Raw genomic sequence first — 26,671 nt, forward strand, 5'->3', positions numbered from 1 at the left:
CAACCTGCCGGCGGGCGCATTCCTCAGCGAGCTCAGACAGGACTCCTAGCTCTTCTCACACGACCAGCGCTAGCCTCTGGCACTGTTAGGCGGAAGGAGGGGCTAGTCATTAAAGCACAGGACCAGGAGCCTGGGGTTGTGCCAGGGACGCGTTATGTGATCGTGGGCAAATCCTGTCCCCTTTCTGCATGTAATGAGCCCAGTGATGATTACCTGGCTCAGGAGGATGCATTTTAAAGCCCCGGCTGAGATTTTCCCAAATCCAGCCCCGGTGGCAGTCCCTCCCAGCAGAGGGGCTGAATTTAAATCCCTTTGCCACTCTGGGTGCCCACAGCTGTTTACACAGCTGCAGCTGGGCTCACCGAACAGAGCCTGAGCCTTACCTGCCCCTCTTGCTTGTCCACCTGCTTTGCATGCGCTAGCAGCATGAAGCCGGCGTAGCTGGCTCAGCGTGACTCGCTGCCAGCCCCAGCTCACGCTGACCCTTCATTCCCTCTGCCCGCACAGCTTGGCTGGCCCTGAGGATCCGGCCCAGGGCGCCCTCTGGAGCTGCTAACCACGCTGTGCTGAACTCTCGCTGTACAACCCTCCAGCCACCGGAATGGCCTTCGAAGGAGTGACGGGGTTCAGGGCAAGCCACCAAGCTCTAGGACCGCTGCTATGCCAAGCTGAGGACAGCCTGGGAGAGGAACGAGAGCCACTGCTCTGCCTCACAAACACACCGATGCCAGAAAGACCCGACTCAGCCTGGCTGCGTCACGTTCACAGGCAAACTCGGCAAATGTATACAACTGAGGCACTTAGAGCACCGCCGGCTACGAAGTCCTTCGCCAAAGAACGTCCGGATGACATGTCAAGTGCTCCAGTGGGCTACACAGGGCGTATCGTCCTTCATTCGATGGGTCCAGCGCACACGCTGCATGTGCAAGGACACACCTAGCCGGGATTTAAGTCTGAAGCTGGGTGCTCGTCAGGTACAGAGGGTGTCGGGGGCAGAGTTAAGGTTGATTGGGTGACTTTAGCTGGACTTTGCCCTGCTTTCCAATGGTTGGGGTTTTTTTTAAGGGGAGCCTGGCTTTTTAATTTCCTGTGCTTCTAACGTTCGTTAAGTACAAGCTTCATTTAAGGCAGGGGTTACAAGACGAACGCCGCATTAACTCCAGCTCACAGAGCTGCCCTGAACCCGCACCCGCAGCTTCTCGAACGCACAGATTGCGGGCAGGCGAGGCCCTGGGGTCTTTGCAGTCCCAGCCTAACCCAGGTGCCCATCACAGCTCATCAGCCTGGCTTGTGTGGTGAGGGGGAAATGGGTGGTCATTTTTATTGACGGCGTGTCGTTAGTCTGACACGTCGCTGCCCAGACATGGCAAAGTCTCCGAGCTGCTTGGAGCCCTGGAGAGAGAGGCCACGAGAGCCCCCCTCCCCCCCTTGGAAGACGGCCCAATTCCTGGGCTGAGTGTGTAGCAGGGCCCGAGACCTGGTGCATTTTCAGGTTTCTCTTGGGACGTTGGGTCAGTGGCCGAAGCTCGGTTCTTGCTTGGGCAAAGTTCCCAGGGAAGTCAAAGGGAGTTTTGCCCGCACAAGGAGGAATTGAAAACTGAGCAAGATCATCAGGGCTCGACCCAATAAATATCAGTATTATTGGGGGTGGGGGGGCGGGGGAGAGGCGTACTTCATAGCAAGGGTTGGCCTAGCTCACTGCACACCCCAGGGGCTCCTTGCATCCCCCCCATAGGATCCCTGGGTGCCACCCTCCCCTCCCCTGCCCCTCAATTTCAGGGACTCACTGCAACGCCTCTCCCCTACCCTCACGCCAGCGGCTGTGTGTGCACCCCCAATTCCCATACCCCCATGGCTAGGACTCCATATGACTCTCCTTCCCCCAATTTCCTTGCACCAGGAGCTGTGTGTACCCCCCATTCCTCCCCCACATAGCAGGGGCTCTTTGTTCATCCCCCTGCCAGAGGTTCTGGCTGCACCACTCCCCCATTCCCCCCTCACCTCCATGGCAGGGGCTCCGCATGGCCCCACGGTCCCCAATTTTCCCTCCATGGCAGGGGCTCTGTGTGTGCTCCCATTTCCCCCCTGCTCTCCATATCAGGCTCCCCCATTCTCCCCACACACACTGCTGCCCTGAGCTGTCTGCTGAGCTGCTAATAGAATTCAGGCCCCCTGAGGTGCAGTGCCCTTGTTGGATCATATTAAAGAAGTTCTGTATTAAAATCACAAATGAGTTTGATTCCCCATAGTTTAAATTCCAGGGTATTACTAATTAAGAGGTCTCTTGGTTTTTGGTACTGTTTCTCTCCCTCTATGTGTGAAACTTGCAAGCTGCTAACTGTGTTAGTACATTCTAAGACAGAGTCTGTTCTCAGAGCAATTCACAGAGAGAGACTCAAAGCAATACTCTAACAACAGAAACAGCACCCAGAGACTTTCATGCCCTTTTGTCATATTAACAATTGTGATTAAAATAGAGATAGAGGATGTATGTGGATGGATGCTGGGTGTGGATAATAACTGAATGATCAGGGAGGTGCCAGCCTAAGAATCCAGTGTCCATCGGCTGAAGAAGGCGTCAAAAGGAAATAACCAGAGGACCCCCGGAGGGCAGACTGGAATCCACCCAACAGCCTCAAGAATGGGAGAACCAAAGAACAAGATAACGTCTGGCAGCACGGAGCCGTCAGGAATGTACCATCTGTTGATTGCTTCAGCAACAGCATGATGAAGCAATTCCCATAGACTGGCATAGGAAGAAATTCCTATAAAAATGGACTCTAAAAAGTGAGAACTTTGGGGAGTCTGATTCTGAAAACCAACTTCCAGGAGCATCAGATGAGCATCTGACAAGGCCCTGCTCCTTCCTCATGTCCAGGCCACCTGGCCAGTGGCTTGGCATGAGCAACTCTAAGGCTGGTAACTATGATAACAATCTTGCAGAACCTGTGTGTGTGTGTATGAATGAATGTGTGAATAAATATGAGACTGAATGGAATGTTATAGCTATAACTAACTGCTTACTAGGATTCTTTCTGTATTCACAATAAATGTGGTATTTTGCCTTTTCCTCTTTAATAAGATCCTGCTGGTTTTTATTTTATTGGTATAACACCCTACCCACTAGGTCATGCTGCCTCTAGAATTAGCAGACCAGGCCCTGTTGTGAGACTGGCTGGTGCAATCATGGCAGCCCTGCGTACAGACCCAGGACCCACAACCGCCGTGGTAACACAGCTGGGTGCTGTGGGGCAGGAGTGTTGCCACCTGGCCATCTTCTCCTGGGATCATCCCCTCTTTAGGGTAGCAGTCCTGGGAAAATCTGTGAGGCTGAGAGTCCTCCCTGCCAGCTGCCCAGTCTGATGGGCTCAGGATCAACCCAGAGGGCCTGGGTTTTTGTACCTCAGAGGTGGCAGCCCCATGCTACGGTTCTTTACTGAGAGCTCCTGGAAACCGGGTCAGCAGCTGGCCGGGAGCCCAGCAAAGCACCAGATCTGTGGCACTTTTAGAAGAGATGGCTGCGAGGGGCTGACAGCCCTTTCTAAACATTAATGGACTGTCCCGTCAGCTAGGGCAGTAGGAGCAGAGCACAGCTGTCCTGGCTCCTGGGCCTATGCTCCAGCTAGCCAGGGTGCTGCAGGAAGTGATGTGGGTGGCTCAGGAGGGGGCAGGCTTCCCTCGGAGACCCTCCCAAGCCATGGTGCTAGGGGGCATTGCATAGAAAGAGGAGCTGTCTTTCAGCCCATCTGCCATGTTCTGCCAGTTCCTGGGATAAAACTGGATTCAGCAGCCTGTTCAGAGAACCCCTAACCTCTGTGTCCTGCGCCAGGCTGCTTCCCAGGAGATGGGGGCCCACAGGCTGTCTCTCATACACACACACGCACACTCCCCGCTGGAACTGGTGTTTACTTGGCAGCTGATTAGCCCTGTCCAGAACAGTGAAGACATCTCCGCGTCTTCCCCCAGGGCGTGGGGGCCTGGGGTTTGGCTCTCACGATCAGCCTCCTTTGCAAACCCTCAGTGACAACAACAGAGCTGAGTTTTTAATGAACGGCTTCCTGGAGAGACAATGGCTGGGGTCCCTCTATTCCTGCTCTGATGCCCTTGCACTGGATGGCTCGGGGAGTCCCCTGGGGCTCCAGGGTACTTTCTCACGGTCCCCAGCACCATCTGTCTCAGGCAACCACCCGACGACAGCATCAGTTGGAAAACTTCATCTCCCAGGGACCCAGCAGCTGGTGTGGAGTGAGCCCTCCCAGTCTATCCCATGACAGGGGGACCGGGCAGCGGTGACGCCTGAGGGCAGCTATTCATCTGCCTTGGTTATTTCCATTCCACGGGAGCCAGGACAATAGCGCACAGGCCAGGGGTTGCTGCTAAAGTGGATTCCTAGCCAGACCCGGCCCAAGGGCACTTGCAAGCAGCTGCAGCTGGCTTTCAGACTAGCCAGAGATGGGGTTGGCTCAAGCTGCAAAGCACAGGTGCCAGCGGTCAGTTTGGATTTCAAACCAAGCCAACTGCCAGGGCTGGTGGGCTCTGGGTCATTCTATCAATAACACAAAGGGGTCTGACATGGGAGAGGGGCCGGGGGAAGGGGCTAGAAACCGATTCCAAAACTGGAGAGAGGCAGAGCAGAGGGCAATATTCCAACAGATCTGTGCCCATCTTCACATGCCACGGCCACTGGGAACGTCGCAGCAGCGGCAGGCTCCATGATCCCAGGCCCCGAGCGCCGGAGCTGAAGGCGAATCGCCGCTAGCAGTACGGAGCCTGTGACACACCGCGGAGCAGCTCTGGTTCCATGCCTCAGGGGGCAGTGCTGCACCTACCCATCGCTAGATAATTGGACTCAGCAGCCCTCGAGGCTGCAGCTTCCCCTCCTCACCTCCCTTTCGTCTGCCTGTGCTTCCCCTCCTCATCAATCCATGCCCTTCGGTCTTTGCACGCTCCGCCCAGCTGGCCAGCACCCACGGGTGGCTGCGTTTGCTCTGCTCGCTGCAGCGGCAGCAGGGCGGGTAGTGGGGCTGCATCGCTGCCCCGGTTGTGTCGTTCCCTTGCCCGTTATGAAAAAACCACCCGCTAAAACTGTTCCAGCCCATTCAACTGTACGGCGCTAGCAACCCCCATTTCCATGGCGAGGAGGACATCAGAGGGGCTGCTTGTTGATGGCAACCCTCGGCTCCATTCGGCTGACCCTGAGCACCTGCGGCTCCGCGCCATGGTAGCCTGGGGACGAGGAGTGAGGGCGAGAGGCTCAACGCTAGGGAGGGCTGCGGCCTGGCCTGTGAGGAGGGAAGCGAGGGGCACGCCGGGACTCGCCAAAGCTGGGCGCAGAATTCAGAACCGAGCCAGAACTTGCTTTGAATCGCAGCCCCTTCGAGTCGCAGCTACGTCTGCAGCTGGCGGAGACCTACCCACACTCCCTCTGCTCGGGCGAGCGTGCTAAGAGCAGGCGGTGACTTGGGATAGCCGGTCGGCGCCTGTACCCACCCCCAGATCCTCTGGATGCACACTCAGGTGGCTACCCTGAGCCACTCTCCCCATGCTACCCTGCCTCCACTCGGCTGTTCTTAGCCTACTCGCTTGAGCAAGCTGGAACTCTGGCCTGCAGCTCTCGTGTCCAAGGGACCCAGCCTCCGGCCTTTGTACAGGACCATGCACATCTACTCATTGCCATTCATAAGCAGATATTTTCAAAGGGCCCGATCCTGCTCAGGCCAGTGTATAGGACACCCACTGTGGTCAACAGGAGCAATCTGTGCTACATTTAAATGAGTTTTTAAAAACTCACCTTAGCCCTTTCCTGGAGCTGTGGCCTTACATGTCAAATCCCAGCCTAGAACTGACTGTCACTGCGCCGGGATAACCCGCAGGTCAGATCTTCCTCTGGGAAGCCTGCCAGGCCCTTCATGACTGGAGAATTTTTCCTGCTTTGCAAGATTTCTGCCTCATTTCCCTTCACACTAATGGAGGGCTTCAAAGCCAGCCACATTCGCCCTGTTGCAGTAACCAGCCAACAAAAATGATACTGAAAAACAAAGGGGCCGAAGAAAGTTCTGTTCAATGGCTTGATTTCTATTCCTCTCCCGTATTGGTACCATTTTCTTAGAAGTTTGATGGCAGCGCTCTCCCTACGGATTACAGCCGTTACTTTTATTATTCAGCATTAGATCGACACCAGTTTGCCTTCTTGGATTTCAAAGCACAGCAAAGTCAGGTTCCTTTTAGAGATTCCCTTGTTTGTACAAGGTTGGATGGAGGGAGTTAGTTTTTGGTTCCTAGCTAGAACGGCACAAGGTATGGCCATGTAGGACTGGTCGTACTGCGCTACAGCCTAAATGCATTAAGTCAGGTAGCCTGTCTTGAGGAGTGATCAGTAACTGGTGCTGCAGAGAAAGCCTACACCAAGAACCAACGAGCCATAATGCACCTGTCCAGACAGACACCAGGGAATTTCCCTCCTGATGCCTTCAAGGCAAGCCACTTAGATTATGAAGCATGCAAAACTAACAGAGCTATTATTGGCCATAAAGTTATCTGACCCTTTGGGGAAAAAATCCAGCCTTAGCATTTTAACTCATGCAGCAAACAGTTCCACAGATTAACTTTGTAACATTTCCTTTCATTTGCATTTGCTTTAGCAGCTGTTAATTTAAATGTACGAACAGTTGTTCCAGTAACATGGGACAGGTTAAAAAAAAAAAAAAAAGGAGGGCCTTATCTATTCTCCTTGCCTGGGTGTAGCAGACACAATAGCAGTTGTACATTTTGTTTTTGACACCAACATTCTCCACCCATGGGACGGGACAGACCACTTGGGATCTGAAAAAAACACCCCAAGCTGATCGTTTTTTAAATGGAGGCCACATAGCAAGCAGCATAAAGTGCATGTTCTTAAAGGGACACTTTAAAATGACATGGATGCGAACAGAATCGAAGGCCTGCTCCAATTCGCCTGGCCTTTTGTGGATGCTGGCTCACGGCCCTGCACAGCATCAGAGGCAATGCTATTCTACCCAGAGCGCTCTGCTGACAAGGCTGTAGTCACCCTGCAGCCACATGCTCGCTCGCCAGTAAGAACACGCGAGTTAATGCCCGTTCATCGCTGCCCTTCTTGCTTCGGAGCCTTTCACTGATTGCTGGAGCAGGCGGACTTTCCAGAGGATTCAGTGGGTCAGTGGCTTGTTGCCGCATCAGTAGGGGCGTTTGCACAACAGACTCTGCTGGTGGATTTCAGGATGAGGTACTGGCTCAGAACCTGGTCAAGGGCCTGCTGCATAGAGGGAGGCCTCCAGGCGTTACAGGTGCAGAGCTCAGCAGCCCACTACCCGTGGGCACTTACAAGCAGGAGGTGGGAGGGGAACAGGAGGACTGTGTGGCTCAGGCACTGGCCCAGCCGCCAGGAGACCTGGGTTCAATTTCCAGCTGTGACACATTTCCTGGGTAATCCCGAGAGAGTCACTTCATCCCGGCACCTGTTCCCAAGCTGTAAAATGGGGGTGACTATGCTCCCTTCCTCTGTCTATGGCAAGCTCTTTGGGGCAGGGATGGTCTGTCACAATGTGTATATACAGCACCTAGCACAATGGGGCCGTGATCTCAGTTGGAGCCTCGAAGAAGTAAGTACTGCTCCCTTGTCCTCAGAGTGATTCATCCAAGGCTCTCCAGCCCTCTACAAACATTCATTAGCTGAGTCCCAGGGGCACCTGGAGTTCCCATTTTACACAAGGAAACACTGAGGTGCGGAGCAAATTGGTTCCACAGCCCAGAACATAACCCAGGAGTCTTTGCTCCACTGCCCGTGCTCTCACCACTAAACCTCCCCCGCCTTCGCTTCTGCAGGAGCATTGGCCATTTGCAGGTCGCCATGGCACCTTAGGTGGTGGTAGGAACCCCATCCGTGTGGCCTGTGCCATGGGAAAGCGGGTGGATCTCTCTGTCCACACCACGCAAGCTTCTTGTTACATCCAAAGCCGCGCTAGGCTCTTGACAGGAGATACAGCCACGGCCCCTGCCCTCAAGAGCTCCCAGTCGAGACCGCAGGGGTGACCCACCCAAGGGCCCTTTGCAGACCTGAGATCACGGCCCCGAAGAGCTGACCCTTCGAGCCAGCGAGAAATCCCACAGCTCAGGTTTGCCACAGGGGTTTTCAAGATAAAACGGGAACGTTCCTGTCCTGGCTATCGGGGATCCAAAACCATTCAATTTTCCCTTTGCAGTGTCTGGATTAGGGATTTTTTTTCTTCGCCTCCTTGTTCCTTCTGATCTTTTCCCACCTATTTTGCCCACTGGAAAAAGGAAGGGCCATCAGAAATCTCTCTCAACCTGGCAAATGGCCCTTTGCCCCCGTATTTACTGCTTCCCCCCCAACTTCAGGAAGGTTGTGTTGCTAGAGTTGCCAACTTTCTGACTGAAGAAAACTGAATGCCCTTGCCCCACCCGTCCCACCCCTTCTCTCCAGCCCCACCTCCTATCACTCCACCCCCCTCCATTGCTCGATCTCCCCCACCCTTGCTCACTCGCTCATTTTCACTGGGCTGCGGCAAGAGGTTGGGGTGCAGGAGGGGGCGAGGGCTCTGGCAGGGGGTACAGACTCTAGGGTGGGCCTAGGGATGAGGGGTTTGGGGTGCAGGAGTGGGCTCCAGGCTGGGGCCAAGGGGTTTGGAGTGCAGGGTACGGGCTCCGGAGTGCAGGGTACGGGCTCCAGGAGGAAGTTGGGGTGCGGGAGGGTGCTCAGGTCTGACTAACCTTCCTGACCCCATGGCAATTTCAGTTATTTACAGGGCAACTGAGGCCAGGCCTTAGGAGCAGAGTTGGGCAAAGGCAAAAGCCAACTCTGAGGAGCAATCTGGAAATAGGCAGCTCCGGGTGGGGAGCAGGGCTTTGCCCACTGAAATGAGCTTGTCACTGAAAGGAAGCTGTCTGCCAATAAACCATCACAAAGAGCCTACAACACCTTTAGCAACCCCAACCGCTGGGCTTGGCTTTACACAGAGCGATTCCTGGCTCAAGAAAGATTTATTTTCTTTTTGGTTCAGTGAAGCTCGTCCGCCCTGACCTTTACCTTAATGTTGAGGTTTTTGGTTTTTATTTTTAATTTAATTTTATTTTTATTTTTTATTCTAACAAAAAATGTAAAGGGAAACCTCAACATTAAGGTAAAGGTAATATTCACAAAATGCCAATTTCTTGTTTGGGTTTTGATAAACTTGTTTGCACTTTGAAATATAGTGATAAGACTATTGTGGTAAAAAATGTTTTAAAACAGCAATTTATGCATAAAGCTAGCCGAACCATTTCAACAGGTTTCCACCTTTGTCTCACAAACACAGCGAAGCGTCATGAAAATTTAATACCCTCAAAGTGTTTGCACATACTTGCATTTAAAATGTATTTTGGTTTAACTTTATACACTTCTCTTTTATGGTGTGTTAAATGGAAGCAGTGGCTGTTAACGTTTGTGCTTCTAAACATGTAACCATGGAATTGGTATCACAAGCAAATTAACTCTAGAAAGTTTGGTAAAAATGACTTCACTAACTCCTGCTAAAACCAAGTGCTCAGCAGGGGAAAGCAATACACCTTCTCACCAAAGATTGTGAGCCTCTATTTTAGCAGGTAAGCCTTAGTATAAAATATTTAGTATAAAAGTTTAGTATAAAATATTAGTAATGAACCTCAAGCAAGAGTGAATGTCTCTACAACTATTGCAAAAGCATAGCTTATGTTATAAAAGACGTAGGGTGTTTACAATGTAATAGAGACCAAGTTAATAAGCGTATTAAATATGGGCTACTGAAAACAAGCAAAAAAATGTAAAACAAAAAACTTTATTGTGTTAAATAATAAGGTTTAAGGTTGCATCCCTGTTTAAGGTTGCATCCCACAAACCAAAAACACCAGAAGATATGGGATGATTTAGTTGGGGATGGGTCCTGCTTTGAGCAGGGCGTGGGACTAGATGACCTCTTGAGGTCCCTTCCAACCCTGAGATTCTAGATCACACCACAAAGACACCAGAAAATATCAGAATACAGTGAAGAAATCCCCAGCCATAACAAAAAATAAAAAATGAAGTGCTTTATAAATACAAAGTCAAATACACCTCAGTCTACCCGATATGGACAGTTAAGCTGGCAATAAACTGAAAACCATGGTCGGTTAATTTAAACTTGGCTACTATGTAAAAGCAACTGCATGCTTGCTGTATTACTAGATTCTTGCTGTACATCATGTGCACAACTTTGCGAAACTGTTTAACCAACACACAGGTAAAAATCAGCAGACAACATAAAGGCAAGAAAAAAACACAAATTGGTAAAAAAAATAAAAAAATTTAAGTTACATGTAACTATAAACTGGGTAAACAAATTCCCTGTTAGTACCCATCACACTCTGGGGTCAGTGACACGGCATCCGATGAAGTGAGCTGTAGCTCACGAAAGCTTATGCTCAAATAAATTGGTTCGTCTCTAAGGTGCCACAAGTCCTCCTGTTCTTTTTGCGAATACAGACTAACACGGCTGCTACTCTGAAACCTGGCACCCTAACTGAGGCACGTTATTCCAAACAATCTTGTTCGGTGTCTGGATACCAACACTAAATCCTGACACAGCAATATTTCGTAAATTGGTTACTATCCAGTCACTAGGTTAGAAGCACTAGGTTAGAAGTGACTGTCCAGTCACTAGAGAAGACAGCAGCTATAAGAAACAGCTGGATCCACGTCAGCTGCTGGTATATCACAGAGCAGTTCAACGCATGGAACAGAGAAGCTAACCCCTCCTGTTTCCTGCCCACAAAAGCTTACCAGAGGTTGACAACCAGCAGCAAGGGTAACCTATAATGTGGATGGACAGTTCAGTCTTCTAATTACAAGACATTTCTATATAAAGGCCTCATTTGGAGTAGTAACATTACCGATTTCTGTTTTACTTCATATATATATATATATATATGTATGTATGTATGTAGCACTGTGGGACACACTGTAATAATCCCTATCCCAGTATTTCAAAACACTCAGCCGACTATTAATAATAATACAAATGCTAACTGTAATTGCCCTAATAAAAGTGTGTTGCTGTCTGCAGTTCCACAAGGGCCAAATCACAATACCAAACTGAAAAAGAATGGTTATGCTTGAGTATAAGGTGGTGGTATACGTACCCAGACATGCTATGCATATGTACACACAACACACACATAAATCCCTTATCTATATCATCCCTCTATATTAATTACATGGATGTGTCACCAAGGCTCAGTCAGAGAACTACATTCCTCAATCAAAGTTCCGGGCCTAACATTCCCAGGCCCATCATAAGGGATTACAATCAATTAAAATCTAAAATCTGTCCATCAGTTGCATGAGGGAATGTGCAGACGAAAGGACAGGCGGGGCATGAACGTATGGATAAGGTAAGGTAACCGCATAACAGTGTTTAGCCCACTGGGTCATCTTCTGTCCATGCATTATGCTTTTCCGGGACGATGGGTAAGTGTCGTCCCCATGAAAAGACAAAAAGTGGGGAAATGTAGTAAGAAGAGGGCCTGAAACATGAGGCCTGGGCTTAAGTAATGGTCAAAACTTGCTAATATAAAGCAAAGTTAAGTTGTGAGCAAGAGGCAGGTCCTGCTCACAGAATCTGCCAAGAATGGGGCTGATATTGCAGAAACACATTCCTAAGTAGAGCTATGCATAAGAAAATATACACAAACATTCCAGAAAGGTGGTACCTGAACACCTGGATATGAGCACATTCCCCAAAGATAACAGAAACACACTGACCCATCCTAAAGATAAGGTCAGGATAACAGCATGGATAAAAATGTTCTGATCAAACCATCAGGTACAAGGTAATGGGTGATGGTTAGCCATGTCAGAGGGTGGCACCTAACTATGGCAGAAGGGTGATACATAATTTGTTTTTATTGGTGAAAAAGATGCATCTCAGAGGCAGTGCCTTTGTCCAGCCGAGGGGACAGTGGAAAGTCCCACCACTGATTGAGCTGCGTTCATTGTCACAGGCATATGTGTGTTAGTGTCCTTGTACTCACTGAGCCGGGGCATGAGCACCGTGCTTCATCAACAATAAACCTGACCAAGCGCCTTTGCACCTTAACGGATCTTGTGGTCATTGGGTGGTTCGCTCGAGATCTGCTGTGCTGGCTGTCTGCGCAGAGCTGGGGCAGCACACAGGGAGAACACACACAAAACATCGGACGACAGTTAGGAACTCACACCAAGCTTTAATGCTCTCAAATTCTCTAAAGCCCTCAGGGCAGAAAACAAAGAGAAAGGGACTTAGACACACAAGCTCTAACTAAAGCCTCATACGCAGAACCTGCCAAGGCTTCTTGCTGATTATTTTAAATAACTAACACGACTAAAATCAAATTAATCCTTTTGGCTAGAACGTCTCAAAAGGGCAAGTGAAGTGTTGCCTGGACAGCATTACAGTTAAATGCACCTTTCTAAGACAGATCTCGGCAGTAACCGTGTTCTGGCCCTACGTTATTTTCACATTTGATCGTCTTTCGAGAACGGTGGGTCTTTATGAAATGCGGAGCCCAGCTGTTCCGGAGAGGCTTCAGCTATACTCATTTACTCCACTAGGGGGAGATCATTGTCTCTGGAAAACAGCACAGGACAGTTTTAGGGAAGACCTCCTTCCAGAGTCTCCAGCCTTCAGAGCCAAATCGGCCATGCAGGTTAACAAATACCAGAAACTACTTAATTTAGGCGAAGATTTCCAAACCATGGGGCCCAGCGTTAGGCTCCGTAATCTTTATTCTCCACACCCCCATTAAGGCAATGCTTATTTCCCCATTTCACTGCTGGGGACCTGGAACACAAAGACTAAGCCTGGTCTACGCTGCAGAGTTAGGCCAAGGTAAGGCAGCTTCCATCAACTTATCTCTGTAAGCGTCTGCACTAAAATGTCACCCATGTAACTGGCCCACCACAGCGACTTAACTCCACCTCCGCGAGAGGCGTTGAGTCAGTGTCGATGCAGCTAGTTCGACGCAGCGTCCGTGGAGACCAGTGGTTCTCAACCTGTTTACCGTTGTGGGCCGCATATGCAGCTCTCTGGGCCACAGCCACACAATATATACCCTACCGGTTCAGCCCTGAGGATGTCACATGGGCTGGAGCTGTGTGCTGATTGGGCCGCAGGTTGAGAACCGCTGAGACACTTTCATCCACTGGCACTGCCCGTCAGAAGCCGTCCCACGCTGCTCCACACGGACAGTTCAATCGGTGCAATGGTGCCCGGTGAGGACCCGCACTGCCGACACCAGGAGCGCGGCGTGGAGATGCACAAGCCTTGCCACTACTGCGGTGGCCGTACGTCAACGTAACTGAGGTCAACGATCTTGTAGCGTGGACTTGCCCTTCGTCCCAGACCCTCAAAGGATGGACTCCAGTGGGAGTTAGGGGGCTGAGCACTTTGGAGGCACGGTGCCTAAGCAGCTTGCCCAAGGTCACATGGGAAATCTGTGGCAGAGCAGGGGGCTGAGCCCTGGGGTCCCAACACCTAGGCCAGGGCTCTAACCACCAGGCCACGTTTCCTCTCCAGAAGGAGGTCTGGGTTCTGTTCCTAGCTCTGCCACAGATCTCCTGTGTAGCCCAAGCTATTCAGGCTTCTCTCTGCCTCAGTTTCTCCAGCTGTAAAATAAGTTCTAGATTCCGGACTGAAGTGAAGGAAGGGCCCCCTTCTGTGCTGCAAACACAACAGCCAGGCTGCCCGGTTAAAACATGGCTGTCCCCTGACCTGTTCAGCCTCAGTTAATATCTCGAATCTGGACAGGACCCAGCCATGCTGCAAGCAGGAACCATAACCAGGCACAAGGTATTGCCTAGTTATGGAGTGCCGCTGAGGTCCCATTTGCACTGTAAAATTTTAGGTATGCTCCAACTGGCTTGGCTGCTTTTGTAGTATTGACACCTTGTAATATTGTGGTAGCATTAGGTGCTTTATACCATGTCTCAACATTATCCACGGAGGAATGACAATTTGTGGTTCTAATCCATGGATCCCAAGCCTCTTTAGGTGTCTCTTTCCTTTTGAGTCAGTGCAGAGCCAATGTCCAGGGACGGCACCAGGAGGCAAGGTCCTGCTAGATGTACTGGATTTAGGTGCGATTTAAAACCAAGGCCCTCATGTGAACACAAGTTAAAGTGCCCGTCATTTTACCTGTCAGAGCAGAGGTGCTAACACTGGTCAGATTTCAGGCCGAGCTGGGCTGGGAGCCCAGCATGCTAATCCAGGCTCTCGCGCTGACTTGTTGGGGCCTTGAATAAATCAAGTTCTCTGCTGATCTTTCCATCTGAAAATGGGAAATCACTTACCTCAAGCACTGAGAAATTATTGAAGGTTTGCATAGTGCTTTTAAAATGCATAATGCTCAAAAACCATAAGGTAATTATTTCCTGACTACCTGGTTTTCCCCTCCCCTGCAGTTTCATCTGTATACAGTACTATACCCCACTTTCTGCCCCCAAATGCGGTGCACTGGTAAATTGCTGCGGCATTCTCGTCTCAAGGGGGACGCTACCATTCTAAAGTATTTTAGAATATTCCACTCAGGTGTGCTAAAAAGAAGTGCAAAGCATTACACGGTTATCCAAGATTTCAGTAATACATTTGGTTTGCAGGTGAAGTGAACCTGGCTCATTCACTTATGAGAGACGGTGGGTGAGGTATTCACTTTTATTGGACCAACTTCTGTTGGTGGAAAATACAAGCTTTTGAGGTACACAGAGCTCTTTAGGTCTGGGGAAGGAAGCAGCGTGTCTGAGCTAAATACAAGTTGGGACAGACTACTAAGCACCTGGGAGGCGGGCACTTGAAAGGAAGCATGATCCAGTTTGTACCATCGCAGTTTCAGTACACACACCCAGTAACTGAGGCACGTCAGCCAGGAAAACTTTTTTCCTGAATCACTTAGAAGCTCTGAAGTTACTCCTCAGACATTCCCTTGAAACTGTGAGAGGCACAAGAAATCACAAACCGTTTTTTCATCAAATGATATTTAAGGATTTATTTGGATAAAATATTACAGAACAGTTATTTTTAAGAGAAGGTAACGTGCCATGGAAGATGGTCCATAACACACTGTTCTATTGAAATTGTACTAGTGGGAGAAAAATCATGTCGATTGCATCATTGCATGTCTCTAGCAGTTTGGTTCTTCTAGCCTTCCTGGGCCCACCTCTGTAGAAGCTAGATCAGAGGGGGGCAAACTACAGCCCGCAGGCCACATCTGGCCCGCAGGACTGTCCTGCTCGGCCCCTGAGCTCCTGGCCCAGGAGGCTAGCCCCCCCCGCAGCCTCAGCTCACTGTGCCTTCGGCGCCGTGCTCTGAGCATGGGGCTGCGAGCTCCTGGGTCAGCACAGGTGCAGAGCCTGGCCTGACCTGGTGCTCTGTGCTGAGCGGTGCAGCCGCCTGTCCTGGGGCAGCCACGCCGCCAGCCACCCGTGCTCCAGGCAGCACGGTAAGGGGGCAGGGAGTGAGGGGTTGGATAGAGGGATGGGAAGTTCGGGGGGGTGGTCAGGGCCTGGGGGTGTGGGTCAGGGTGGTCAGAGGGCGGGGAACAGGGGGGTTGAATGGGAGCAGGAGTCCTGGGGGGGGGCAGTCAGGAAGGAGAGGAGGGAGTGGCAGGAGGCAGTCAGGGGCGGGGAATCTGGGGACGGTAGCGGGGAGGGGGTTGGATGGGGCAGGGGTCCCGGGGGCGGCCAGTCACAAAGGAGGGGGGGTTGGATGGGGCAGTGGGGGGCAGTTAGGGGCAGGGTGTCCGGGGGCTGTCAGGGAGAAGGGGTGGTTGGATGGGGCAGGGGTCCCAGGGCGGTCAGGGGACCGAGAGCCGGGGTGAGGGGGGTGGATGGGGCAGAGAACACCCCTTTCCTGTAGCCTCATCTCAGAACTGCTCCCACATTCCCACTCAGGTAATTTGAGACCAAAATGTTAAATTTATATTGTTGCATCTTTGTGATTATAGTTGTTTTAAAAAACATCCAGGGAATTGGAGATTTGCACAGCTTCTACATTCTGGTTATCGGATCCTGATTGCTCTGCACACACGTTATTTCCAATTCTCCCAGCCACTTACAATTTACCATTTTGACCTTTGCAGAAAACTCAGCTGGATTACACTGGTTGATTGCCAATCCCCTATTGATCCCCAGACTGCTGCCTATTAACCAGCGTAATGGGTAATTGCCAGGGATTTTTAAAGCACCAAAGGGAATGGGGACAAGGTATTTAAATTCATTGAAATACCATGTCCCCAGCAATTACAGTTTACAATCAATTGACAGTCATGCCTTATGAGCTGGGATTGTTACAACTCTGTACAACACTGGCGGTTAGCTATTTACAATCCTTAGCGCTAAAATAAACTTCCTGTATTTATTAGCTCAATCGTGTCCGAATTCAAAGATGTGACAGTGAAGTATACCTGGAAGGAGGCTGGCAGCCTCCTTTAGAAGGCTCAGTGATGCATGTGAGCTCAGTTCAATGTTCTCAATGTAGACTGCAATCAGCTCTCAAAGTCTTGCCAAATCATTAGCTCACACAGTCCTAAGGCATTTTCGGTCAGCTCAATGCATACGGACATAAGGATAGGATACCGAACGCAACCAGTCCAATTTTAAAATAACTCGGGGTGCGCCCACACAGCAAAGAAAAACCCAGGGCTGGCCAGTGCCAGTCGACTCAGGCTTGGGCCTCCGAGGTGCTGCAATAATCCACATGATCACACTTCTCCCTTTTGCAGAAGGAGAAATGGAAACAGGGGGCAAGTGCCTCGCCCATGGTCCAAGAGCAGAAAGGTCTCAGCTGGGAACAGAACAAAACTGACCTCCAATCCATTGCCTTATCCATTCAATGATGCTGCCCGCAGTGGCCCCTTTGGCTTACAAAGGACTGTGATGGTCAGGTACTTTTTTTTAAAATGCTACAAGCCATCATCAAATTTCCAGTTCAAGCCCTTGCTAAATAACTGGGACATCTTGCCTGCGGTAGGAAAGATTTAACAACCAATTTAAATAGACCCAATTCCTAGCTGATGTGCATCTAAAATGTATTCCCACAGTCGAGCGCATGACAGGAGTCTCAGGGGCTGGGATGGGCACCATAGCAAAACAGCAAACAATATTCACAAGAAGGGGGGAAATGGCCAGAGGAATTATGATGAATACACAAAAGAGTCGCTGTCCATAGGAGCAGAAGGTAAGCAACCTGTGAGAAAAAGCAGCACCAGAAGGGAAAGAGATCTGGGCTGTCATCTCTGGTAGCAGATGGCTTGTTTATCGGTTCATTTCACATGCAGAGACTGAAGTCAAATGAATCAAAAAGGTGAGCAGAGGTGCCCCAGGGGAATTGGAGTGTCACTGTAGTGATGGATTTGTGGAATATTCCCATCTACAGGCACAGGTGACAGCAGGTTTAATGGCCTACCCTCCACAAATGTGAGATGAGATGTTACATAGAAAGCTACATGTCTTCTCCACCCCCACCCCTTCCTAACAAGAGCATTCCTGACACAACAGCAATTTTACCATTAGCGGATTGCTTCTAATCAGACTGATCGGCAGCAAGCAGCGACTACAGAAATCGTGGAGTGTTTCCTGCCAAAGAGCTCTCGAAACGGCAATGAAGTACACATCCATTTCGAACATGCAGCATCAGAAACTGAAATCATCAGCCAAATGCAGGCAGGCTCGGGGTTAACAGGTCTGCTAGGCCACTTCAATTAAGGTCATCAGCAGGCAATGCCAACACTAAAGACGGGATAAATACAAAGGACCGCGAACATGGGAAGCGCATCGGTTGCAACTGATGAAGTGAGCTGTAGCTCACGAAAGCTTACGCTCAAATAAACTGGTTAGTCTCTAAGGTGCCACAAGTCCTCCTTTTCTTTATGGGAAGCATGGTTCACAGGGAATTGCAGAGCTTTCGACAGCTGCTGATGTGAGAGTGCGCATCACACCCACCCTTGAATCTCCACTGATTATTGCACATTGCAGAGTCCAGTACAAAGTTCACCTTCAAGATGCTGCATAGACTCATGCCGACCTTTCCCTCCCTCCTCTATATCCCTCTTGATCTTGCATCTATCTTTGCTTCAGCGTACATCTGTATTACCCGACCCCCTGGCCTGCTTGATAATACTCCTTTTAATCGCACATTGTGTGTACAGTGCAAGCACGGGGACTTGGAAAATTTTCTAGGCTATTATCCACTATGGATTTTCTATCAGTAAAGTCTCTGACAAATCCAGCAGGTTGCCTTTCTAACTTACAGGTGCCATGTTAATCAGACCAGTACTCCATCTAAGTCCCATACCCATCCTCAGCCACAAGGATATGGTACTGGCCACGGAGAAAGGTGCATGCTGTCCAAAAGCGGACAATTCTGGAATAGCCTGCCAATACGGGCAGTTTTTTCCTACTTCATGTCACAGAGTGGTTGGCTTGTGCCCCTGAAAGATCCCTGGCACCAATTCTGTGAAAACAGGGGGTTGGACTAGGTGACCTCCTGAGGTCCCTTCCAACCCTGATATTCTAGGATTCTAAGGCTTCACCAGACTTTTAACATTTCATGCTCAGTATATGCAGAACTATTCAGGCCTCCTCTGATGTAAGTGAAAGTGTTTAAAAGCTGGTGCTATTTAGAATAGCTTTTAGCCACGTGGCCGGGGCCAGGCTACCAACATTTCTGTTTTACTGGATTACCAAGGACTATCCGCTGAATCTGAACGAAATGAGGATGGTCTCTTTAAAAAAATACTCATTTTTCCCAGGACTTGCTGCTTCTGACATGAAAGGGACCAGAACCTGCAAGGGAAACCAGACTCACAACTATGAGAACTATTACTCTAAACCAGGGGTTCTCAAACTAGGGGTCGGGACCCCTCAGGGGGCTGGCGAGGTTATTACATGAGGGGTCCCGAGCTGTCAGCCTCCGCCCCAAACCCCACTTTGCCTCCAGCATTTATAATGGGGTTAAATATATTAAAAAAGCATTTTTAATTTATTGTGGGGGGGTCACACTCAGAGGCTTGCTACGTGAAAGGGGTCACCAGCACAAAAGTTTGAGAACCACTGCTCTAAACCGTTGTTAGATATAGCTTGGGATCTGAATTTTTACCTTAGGCTTTTCAAGGTCGGATCCAACCCATTGCCTTCCAGGAATACTGGACCACATCCTAAAATGACATCCTTTTAAAAACGTATCCCTTTTAAATAGGATGCGAATGCTACACTTGAGCAGAAAAGGAACGCAACTCTAGGATATAAGCAATACAATTTTAATTCTGACCCGTCGCCTACAACCCCTTGTCTTTCCACTGTTCTGATGGCATTGTTAAATATCACATTTGTGTGACATCGCTAGGGAAAAAAATGACACAAAGATACGGAACATTATGGTGCAATAGTACAAACGATAAATTATATTTATACAGTAAATAATGTCAATAGTCAGCACAAATTCAAAAAAGCAGCCTGCTCCCAGTATTATGAAACCAGTTTGGTAAATATTTCAATTGTAACACTTGTAAAGGAAGCGAGTTTTGTGAGATTCTGCTGTGAAAAATAAACCGTATATTTCTCCACAATTTGTGCAATATTAATACATACAGTACACATTAGAAACGGCAACAGTAAAGGGAAGATTGGTAACAAAAGCGGTCTTAGCTATGGGACTTCAAAGAGACTGTAAACAGCACAACCCACTATGGTCTCCCTTCCCGGTCCCCTCAAGACATTTTAGTTTTTACATAGTATAAAACTGAATAAATAACTGAGCTTATTTTTGGGCTTAAAATTATACCAAGATGCTTTTACAAAATAATTAACACTATTTATCTTTGGTCAATTTGACCAGTAAGGCTATTCTGGGATACTAACAGTTTAAATCAAAAGCACCGTATTATCTGGCGGGGGGTGGAGAGGGGGGTGTCTGGAGAAATGAGAGTGTGAATGAGATCAGGTACACATGATGTGCTCCATCAAAAAAAGAAAGAAGATCAGTTTAATCACTATTCAGAATGTGACCATGAAATGGATTTAACATTCTGGACACAACCGATGCTTTGATTGGCTAGGGCAAAAACAACCTTTCATCGCTGTTTATAGCCACTGGTATGCATGAGATCTTTGCAGACGCAGGTACGCCTACTATCGAAGAAACAAAAAGATATTTACCAAACCACCTGCGTGGTCTCATTTTTATGTGATTTCGTATCCCAACACACACTTCAGGCTGGGGATCTTAAGGGCGTTAACGTCCTTGGCTGAGGGCTCTGCAGCACCATGAGACGTACTTGTCACTGCTCAGACGGTGTGCCTGGCCACGGTGTATTGTGCAATGTATGTAAAAAGTAGTATCACTCCTACAAAAGCGGGCTGGTAAAAGCTACAATTTGCCACTCGGCAGCTTTATTCAACCAGAGCATGTAAGTTCCCTACCAGGTCCGTAGTAAATTTTTATCACTCCAGGAGGGTAGCTCATTACTCTGAGCTGCAGATGATTTTAAAAGAATTACAAATATGACCAGCTCCATCCTGCCTCCAAACGAAGCTATCTAAAGTCTTTCAGAGGTTGCAGTCACAACCTGTTGACTGAATGGATGCTGCCCTCATCTACACTGGGCACATACAAGCAACTGACTGACCGAAAGCCTGGGAAAATATCAAATGAACTAACTCCATAGCTGAGAAAATTAAACTGAAAACAACATGGAGTAAATCTTGCCTAGACCAATTGGAAATTTTTTTTTTCCATTTGCTTTTATCACAACCCATAAGAGTTCCTACTGCTAGCAAGAATTATGCTCTGCCCGGCCTTTACTGATTAATAACGTCCAAAAAGTCTTTTTCCTTATTTTGAAAGACAACACGGACAATTTGCTTTTGAAGATTTTCTGGGAGTGGACAGTCATTTTTCCTCCTACATAAAATATGAGCAGGTTAATATTCTGAAACCTACTTGTAAACCCAACAGCAACAAGAGGATAGAACAATCTGCATAGAAATACCCATGCATTCAGCTTTCCATACACTGAGATCTACTCCAACCTACACATCTAAAATGTGTGACTGTACGCTGGTTACGCTGGTTTTTGAGCCAGTTTTACTCTGGCAAAGTATACAAATCCAGTTCCTTTCACACCAGTCAGTCCTTCCTTTATATGGCACATTAATGTGGGCTGTTACAATCCACATAGTATAATTACATCAGAAAGTGGAGTTCTGCCATTAATTTGTTTCAGCTTTTTTGTAATCCAGGGAAAGGCCACCAAAAAGTACATCAGTTCATAGCCAGAGATGCTCCAATTGAAGTTACAAGCTCTAGGACATTCCCCTAAATGTGCCCGGTGTATGTTTGCATACCATGTGAAAAGAGAGCTTTTAAAATGTTGCCATCTTAGAGAAGGCCAGGTTTATGCCAGTAACACTGACTGAAACCTGCGCACCGTTTAGTGCTGATGAATCCAAGACATGCGAGTTAAAACTCTATCGTTCAAACTTAACAATTGTCAATGGAACCAGCCATTGGCATGGAGTGCACCATTAGTTAAAAACATCAGCTGGTCAGATTCATGAGTCACTTTCATAGACTTAGAATTTTTAAAATGTCAAGAAGTCACGATTACAACAGGGAAAACAGCCTCATGATTTTCTTAAAGAGGCTGAAGTTTGTCCGTTTTGGTAATCGTGAGAAAATGGGGAGTGAATTAAAGGAAAGGCAGCATTAGTGTTTTCTAAACGTAGTCTTAAGTAATATGTTCAAATTCATTTCCTCTAAAAAGTAATTAGTCATGAGAATTTGTTTTAAATGTCATTATAAAGTCTTAATTCAAAAATAAAATATTTTAGTGTTAATCTTCCCTTTTACATTTTCTTTACAGAAACAAAGAGCTAAAACCATAAATAAAAGGAGGGCATTATTAACCCATAAAAATGACATTGGCCAATATCTTAATTTTTCAGCCTGACCTGATAAAAGTCTATCAAACCTAGACAGTTAAATAAGAACCACATTATAAAAATTAGAAAAAAAAAAAGACTATTCGGTTATTCTGCAGACTCAAATATGAAACTGTACTAAAAACAAAATATGTGCAAAAGTATACAAGAGTAACTGCATATAGCAAGGTTAAGCCTGAATTAGTTTTAAAGCTTGCCCCAACGAAACTGAATTCAAAGTTGTCCCGATGTATTTTGTTTTTCTTTCATCTCACATTGTAAGTCAAATAAAAATAAAATACACACAATCACTTCCAAACGAAGTCACTACTGGACAAGCACAGAGCAGAACACTCATTTAGCACGAGTGCAGCATGCCACTCACGGGAAGTTCCTTTATAGTCCTTAGATAGTAGTGTACAATTCAACACTGCATACAACAGCACACGTTATACTTGACAACTTGAGAATTTTCTTCAGCCTTTTTTTTTTTCCTTTCGAGACAAGCTTGCTTTCTCAGTCAAACTGCCGATCAGAAAGCGGTGAGATTTTGTGTTGCAATGTTTAATGCGTAAAACCAGACTTCTGGGCCCTCTGCTAAGAATAAGGACTATGGGTGAACCAACAGTCTAGAACTGTATATAGTTATGTGCAAAAACATTCACTAGCACTCCCAGTCTCAGGTCTATCATATGAACATGGGAAATGATAGATGTAGGTAATAGTAATTTTAGGATCCAGCACATTATCTGACATCTACAAAATCGCAAATGGAGTTTAAAATGGCAGGTTCTCCCTAGAAAGTGTATTGAAATGGTTAACAAAGTAACAAAATGGGCATAATCTAACTTTGGTGAAAAGTCTGAACATTTCATGTAATGCTCAACAAGCCAAAGTAAGGTACCGTCTGTAGCAAAGACTAGATTTAGATTAACTGGTAAGTATAGACAACTCTTCAAAGTTCGTAACTGTAAACTGCAAATCTACTTCCAAGTCGCTTACACGCCATTCAGTCCAAGCACATCCTGTTCGTTTTTCCCCAAAGACTTCAGCTTGGAAACATTATGAAAAGAAAGTTCCTTCGATTGGGTTTTTATAGGAGGAAAGGGTTAGTTGTATTTGTGGGCTGGGATGCTGATGGAGGGATTCCCGTACTATGAAGAGGCTGGGTCATTGATCCTGCAATGCTCATGTTCATCCCCTGGCCCATTCGAGTGATAGATGCCATGGTGCCCATAGCTGGTAACGGCGCCATTCCCACAGCCACCGGTGCCATGGAAGACAGAGGTATTGGCTCCATGCTCACTGCTGGCACAGCATTAAAAGAAGGACTTGTGCCCATCACGGGACTTGCTCTCATCTGATTTAGTGTGAGGGGCTGGGGCTGATTCACTTGGAAGGGGTTGATTGGAGTTGGTGCTGTAGCTGTCCCTAGTTTGAAGAGAGAGAAAAAAAGAATGCAGCTTCAGAAAGGTCAAGGTTTTGCAGGCATGCCATGTATATTTACAGATAATACTGCCCTTCCCCTCCCCTTGGAAAAAAAAACAACCACCCCGAAAGAACAAACACTTCTAATGTAAAAGAGATTTTCAATACCATTGACATATACTGGGCCACATGTCTCTCTCAGTGGCACAAATTCCATTTACTTCAGTGGATATATAATTATAATTTGTCCCACTATATCTTTAAGAATGCCAGCAGAATACCACAACACCGATGGGTAGTCTTCTGTAAGACGAGCTGTACAAACAGATTCTGAATTCATCAATCAGGAGTGTGCCTGAACATGACATTCTGATGATATATTGCAACAGATAATTACAGGTTATTTTTATTAGTTTATTGCACTTCGGCTACTGTACATTTGTTCTCCCTCCCTCTCCTCCCAAGATTTCAGCCATTTCACTCAGTTTAGAAGCTGTTCAGGTATTTGGCTCTGAGATTTGTCAGGAATTCATAATGTAAACAAGCAGTTTCCGAATTACAGTAAAGCTGGAAAAAGCGAAGAACTTTCCCAGCATTTGAAGTCTTTGAACCACTGCCAACACTATACATTCTTTATGCCATAGATGTTTAGACTTATTTGGATGGCCCAGTGAACCCGAGTAAACTTTTTCTAGCAACTGCTAATGACAGATATGACAGCTGAATAGTGCTAAGCTGCTCAGAACCATTGTTCATGATTCTGTTTTCCCCAATATTTTAAGGAATTTCATAAACAAATATTTTTAAAAAAATATTGAAGACAAATGACCAGCATTTTAAATAATCTTAACGCACAGCAGGTTACCACGTACAGAAGTTTCAGTGCACAGAAAGATACTAAAGTAAGCGTTTTCTTCTATTTGTTTACCGTGGCAACACCACTTAGTCTTTACCATAAAGAGTCATAAATGCTACTACAGTACAGGCCTTTTTGCAGGAGAACTACAATGGCAGATTAGTTTCCAAGGGTTTCTTTTTGATCAGCTGAGGGGACGACCTATTTATGGCACCGCCACATCCTACTGAAATGTGGACTGGAGTGAGCACAACCAGGCTTCGCCTCCCCTTAACACAGTTTGTTTGCACTCTGGTACTGCTGGCAGCATTAATGAAAACCGTTATTTCCCATGTCGTCAATAAAATTGCCTGAAGAACGGTGCCAGGGCTGGGGGGAGAGACTGAAGACAAAAACAGATTTTGTAGCGAGAGGCTAGTGGTGAAGTCTTCAGGAGAGCTTACGGTCAGGTCTACACTTCGAATCCGGCCGCCACAGCGCTTCCGCGACAACACTACAACAACAGACGCTCGGGAAGGAAGGTTGTCCATAACTCAGAAACGTTCGTAACTCTGAACAAAACACAGCTCCAGCAGGTCACACTTCGGGCCAGGTTCCAGAGGCAGCTAGGCAGCTTCCCTGCAGGCAACTTCTTGCAGGGCAAGTTTGTCCTCCTCCCGAGTGGGGTGGGGGTGGGCTGAAGGTGAAAACAGCATGTCCCCCTCCTGGGGGGGGGAGGGGGTGGTGACATGCAAAAACAGCCTCCCAACCTCCCCCCAGCCAGGGGAGGGGGTGTGAAAACAGTACCCAAAACTTACAGGAAAGCAGTGCAGACCCCAGTGCTGCTCTGGCTCCCTTGGGCTGGCAGCGGGGACTCTCAGTTTTGCCTGCGAATTTCAGCATCTTCAACTCCTAGCTGTAAGTGGGTGCCCCGTGCGTGCAGTTCGGGGTAGGGGTGGGGACAGGCAGCTCAGATCTGCCTACCTTTAAAATGCAACACAGGCACAGTACAATATTGGCTTTTGTGTGTGTGTCTCTGCTGCTGCCTGATTGCTTACGGCCGGTTTCACATGGTGTCTGGCTGACTGGTCAGTCTGGAACTGTGGTGTTCGTATCTTTGAGGTTCTACTGTACGCCAAGAGGAGAGCTTCTCTCATTGGCATAGTTAATCCACCTCCACGAAGGCGGTACCTCTGTCGATGCGAGATGCCCTCCCATTGACGTAGCGCTGTCTACGCCAGGGGTTAAGTCAGTCTAAATGCTTTGCTCAGAGGTGTGGATTTTTTACATCCCTGAGAGACGCAGTTATACTGACTTAAGTCTATAGTGTAGACCTGGGCTGAAGCAATCCAAGTTTCTAAGTCCCATTTTCAAAAGTGCGTTGGGCACTTTGGAACCAAACAGCTTGTGATTTTGGAAGTGCATTAATGTGTTGTGCATTAATTGGTCTGTGTAAACCCTGCTGGTGTGCACTCAGAGCTCCCTAGAAGGCTTAACAGTGCAATATATTTTGATATTTTAATGCAATTCAGAATTAAGAGGGCCACAGGTATATTCTGCGCGAAAGAGTCCAGGCTTTCGGTGGGGTTTTTTGTTTGGTTTTGTTTTTCTTTTGTTAGGTGGGGGGTGATGAGCAGCATGCAGATTATACCAACAATCAATGCTCCAGTACTGTGGACTATATTTCAAAATGATTTCATAACGCACTCATTTTTTTTATTTTTGTTTTTAAAAGAACACTGACTATAATCAGCCAGGACTGGCCCAGAACAATATTGAGTATGCCTTGCTGGAACAAGCTGGGTGGAGTTCTACACCAGTAGAAATGGCAGAGAAAGAAGCATGTTCTCTAGAAGTTAATATCTAAACACAACTTGAATTGATGCTCACTTCGTCTTTGCCTTTAGGATCCAGCGTAGTATCACAAGTAATATCTAATGTCTCCTACAAAGGGTGCCACCTTCACCTCGCAGGGGATGGAGTATATTTAGTATGCCTTCATCTCTATTTACTATAGCTCTTCCATGTTTTAATATAGCAGCTTTTAATACTTTTGATTGAATATATTATTTTTAGCATTTATGTTCACGTTTGAGAGGAACAATGCACACATGGCTAGCCAATGCCTGCTCAACATGTGCAACTCCCACTGAAGTGGATAGTTTCTCTCAGGATCCAGCCCAACAGGACTAGACTAAGAATAGGAAGCAATTATTAGGGCTTAGGATGATACAAACAATAAAGGAGGGCACTAGAATTTATTATGTGTGTAACAGGAGTGCCTAGGCACGAGCCAAGATAGGGGCCCCACTGGACTGGGCAGCATACAAACTCAGAGTACAAAATTCCCAGCCTCAAAGAGCTTCTGATATAAACAAACAAGATGTTTGAGGGGAAACAGGCAAAAAAAAAATTATGGAACTACCATG

The 26,671-nt window shown here is 47.6% G+C and overlaps 1 protein-coding gene across 1 annotated transcript in view; it reads right to left on the reverse strand.

Moving 5' to 3' along the window:
* Window positions 1–19,333: 19,333 nt before the first annotated feature.
* Window positions 19,334–26,671, reverse strand: part of EPN2 (epsin 2) — a 69,140-nt gene continuing 61,802 nt past the window's right edge. Inside the window, exon 9 of the mRNA XM_077828706.1 lies at window positions 19,334–23,410. Within this exon, the coding sequence (XP_077684832.1) occupies window positions 23,073–23,410 (338 nt within the window). The 3' untranslated portion in view covers window positions 19,334–23,072. The remainder of the gene's footprint in view (window positions 23,411–26,671) is intronic.

The sequence above is a fragment of the Eretmochelys imbricata genome, chromosome 10 (assembly GCF_965152235.1).
Source record: "Eretmochelys imbricata isolate rEreImb1 chromosome 10, rEreImb1.hap1, whole genome shotgun sequence".
In the NCBI taxonomy this organism is placed as follows: Eukaryota; Metazoa; Chordata; order Testudines; family Cheloniidae; genus Eretmochelys; species Eretmochelys imbricata.